The sequence below is a fragment of the Haliotis cracherodii genome, unplaced genomic scaffold, assembly GCF_022045235.1.
Source record: "Haliotis cracherodii isolate W230 unplaced genomic scaffold, xgHalCrac1.p SCAF_3, whole genome shotgun sequence".
Lineage (NCBI taxonomy): Eukaryota > Metazoa > Mollusca > Gastropoda > Lepetellida > Haliotidae > Haliotis > Haliotis cracherodii.
Window position 1 is genome coordinate 35992303 of NW_027266286.1, and position 3132 is coordinate 35995434.

The following is a 3132-nucleotide window of genomic DNA, read 5'->3' on the forward strand; positions in this document are numbered from 1 at the left end:
TTATATAATTACCTTTGAAGTTCTCCCTGGGCTTGCTATCAGCGGTGCTGTGCGTGGGCTTGAGGAGGCTCTGGAGGCTTGGAGAGGTGTTGCTCGCTTGGAGTACAAACTGCAACTGTGAATGAGGGACATAGTGCAGAATATATATAGCAAGTGGATGATAACAATAGAGGATTAACAGTAACAACAAGGGCATGCATGAGTGGGATAACATAGGTAGGTGTGACAACAAAGGGATTATGCTATCACAACACGATGGGCAGAAAACACATAGCTAGAAGCCAATAGGGGCATGAAGCCAAAAGCCCCGAGAAGCCCCAAACTAACACCCCTTGTCAACTTAAAATAAAACAGCACCACTGTAAGACAGTCATCAAAGATTTATAAAAGATTTAACGTGCGCTTTCCGACTATATACGCTGTAGTCGGAAAGCGCACGTTAAATCTTTCATAACAGTCTAACAGTCAGACAGTCATCAACCTCAGCAAAAAGTCACTTACTACAGATCAGACCAACGTCCTGTCCAAAGGCCTGAAATACATCCCCACCAGACCACTACGGCACCACGATGACTTCATCTCCAACATCGAGAAAGGGCTTCAGCAACTGGCACCAGGAGGTAAGGTTGACTACCTACGTCACCAGATCTGTGACATCCTTGCCAAAGCCAAACCACAAACCCCACCAGAGCTGAGACAAAAGCCATAAAACAACTCCGGGATGACAACACCATCAAGATTGCCCCTGCTGACAAGGGCAAGGCCACAGTCATCATGGACACTGACCACTTCCATGAGCTAGTGAACAACATCCTCCAAGATCCCACCACCTACTCCAAGATCAAGAAGGACCCAACCGCCAAACTCCTCCGCCAACATAAAACCCCCCTCAAACAACTTAAAGACAACTTTGAAATTACCCAAGCTCTTCACCACCAACTCTCCATCAACCACCCCCAGCCACCCTATGCCAGAGCCACCATCAAAATCCACAAAAACCCTCCTAAAGCCCGTCTACTTGTGTGCTCCCGAGATACTGTCTTCTACAAAACGGCCCAACACCTAACCAGGATCCTTGCCCCCTTAGGAAAAACAGCCGACTCCTTCATCTCTGACTCCACGGACTTCTGCTCCAAACTCAAGAACATCACCAATCCAGATCAAATCATCAGTTACGATGTAGTAGACCTTTTCACCAACGTACCCATAGATGACACTCTGCAAATTCTCCGCCGTCGCATCACTGAAACCCCTCCTGAAACCAGCCTAACCTGAAACCATATTCAAGATAACGGCATCGCGTAACTTGACTGGCAAGCGATTGACACAAGGCAGAAATTGTTGTGGCAGTGGTGACTTTATCCTAATTTGTTGTCAAATTCATCAGTTTCAACAAATTCAGAAGGCAGGAGGAGGGTTTGTTGGACAGAGGTACCCTGGGGGGTTCATGCTGAGATCGACCACAATGCGAAGCAACATTCATTTCCAGCCTATCCAAATGCTCCATTCAACCCAAAATGTCCCTTACTTCACTGTCATTATTTTTAAATTTGCCTCCATGGTGTATCAATGGTGAAATATAATCAGAAAAGCATGTAAAGTATGAATTACTGAAATGTGCACTCACCCTACAGGTTACACACAACCAAATGTTTTCCCATAGACTTCTATAGTAACGTTATGATTTTTTTTTAAATAACTAAGCATTCAACAGCTATTACCTGTACGTGTGTGCACAGTTTGGCCTTAGAGCAGCAATAAAAAAAATAAAAATGACTAGCTTAGCCAGCTCCTTTTCCGAGTACCGGAAGCTAAACACACCACCCCCAGTTTCGCACCAAATGTCACCTACTTGAAAATAGCTGTGGTCACATTCAGCATAAGTCATCATGTTGAAAAAGACAGTAATAAATATGGAAAAACATGGTCAGTTTTAATAACTGGATGGATGTACATTTGAAAGACATAAAAATCTTACAGAATATCCTCCAATCACAGCCTGCAGATATCTCTCGATCTGCACTGAAGGCTCCCTACGAAAACCGCACTCTCCAAACTGGTACTGATTTGGTGTAGTAGAACCTACAGGAAACTAAATTCTCTACCAGATCTAAATTCACCCTACCAAACTATAACTCAATAAGAACTGACCGAGCCAAAACAAACCCAGGTAGAGCCGGAGGCGGCCTAATCATATACGTCAGGGAAGATTTAAGCTACAAAGAACTAAAAATAAACACACCGAACCTAGAAGCAAATGGTATCCAAATAACAAATAACAACCAAAAAATTAATATCATAAATATATACCACTGGGTAGAAAAACAGGTCAAACCTGAGGATTTAAACACCCTCCTCCAAATAGGCAATAAATCTACAATCTTCCTAGGAGACTTTAATGCCCACCACCCTACCTGGGGTATAGAAGATAAAATAGATAAACACGGAAAACTCATCTCAGAATGGATAGAACAAAATGACCTAATACTACTAAATAACAACCAACCTACTAGATACGACAAAATACACCACAAAATGTCGGCTATCGACTTAACCATATGCACCCCAGATTTAGCCCAAAGTATTCAATGGGAAGTACACGGGGTACCACTAGGTAGTGACCACTTCCCAATAAATATAACTATAGGAGACGTAAACATCCCATCGCCAGCCCCAAACCAGGAACCTAAATTTCACTACAACAAAGCCGACTGGGACAAATTTCAGGACATTTGCAACCAGGCTAACCTAGCTGACCTAGAAAGTAACGACCCCGAAATCTACTGTAAAAACCTCACTGACTATATAATAAACGCAGCTTAAAAACTCCATTCCTTTCAAAACAACGAGGAGATAGAACAAACTAGGCGTAAACGCAAATCCGCATTCAATAAAGCCAAACGTGACTTCAAACACCTAAAGATAGCACATGAACTAAATCACAAAGTACAAAGCTTAGTTAAAACAGCTAAAACAAGAGACTGGAAAAAATTTTGCGAAGAAATTAACCATCATACAGACGCCAGAACAGTTTGGCGCAAAATCCACGCCATTAGGGGCATTAAACGTCATAAAAAAAACTCCCAACGTAAACAATTCAACAAACCCCACTGAAAAAGCTAATAACCTAGC

At 42.5% G+C, this 3132-nt stretch overlaps 1 protein-coding gene across 1 annotated transcript; it reads left to right on the forward strand.

Moving 5' to 3' along the window:
- The first annotated feature begins 774 nt into the window (after positions 1-774).
- Positions 775-1275, forward strand: LOC139475396 (uncharacterized). The gene has a single exon (XM_071258616.1). The coding sequence runs from the start codon at positions 775-777 to the stop codon at positions 1273-1275; it is 501 nt and encodes a 166-aa protein (XP_071114717.1).
- The last annotated feature ends 1857 nt before the right edge of the window (positions 1276-3132 follow it).

What these genes read in the sequence shown, in the direction of transcription:
- LOC139475396 (XM_071258616.1), top strand. Translation starts at nt 775, where the DNA reads ATGGACACTGACCACTTCCATGAGCTAGTGAACAACATCCTCCAAGAT.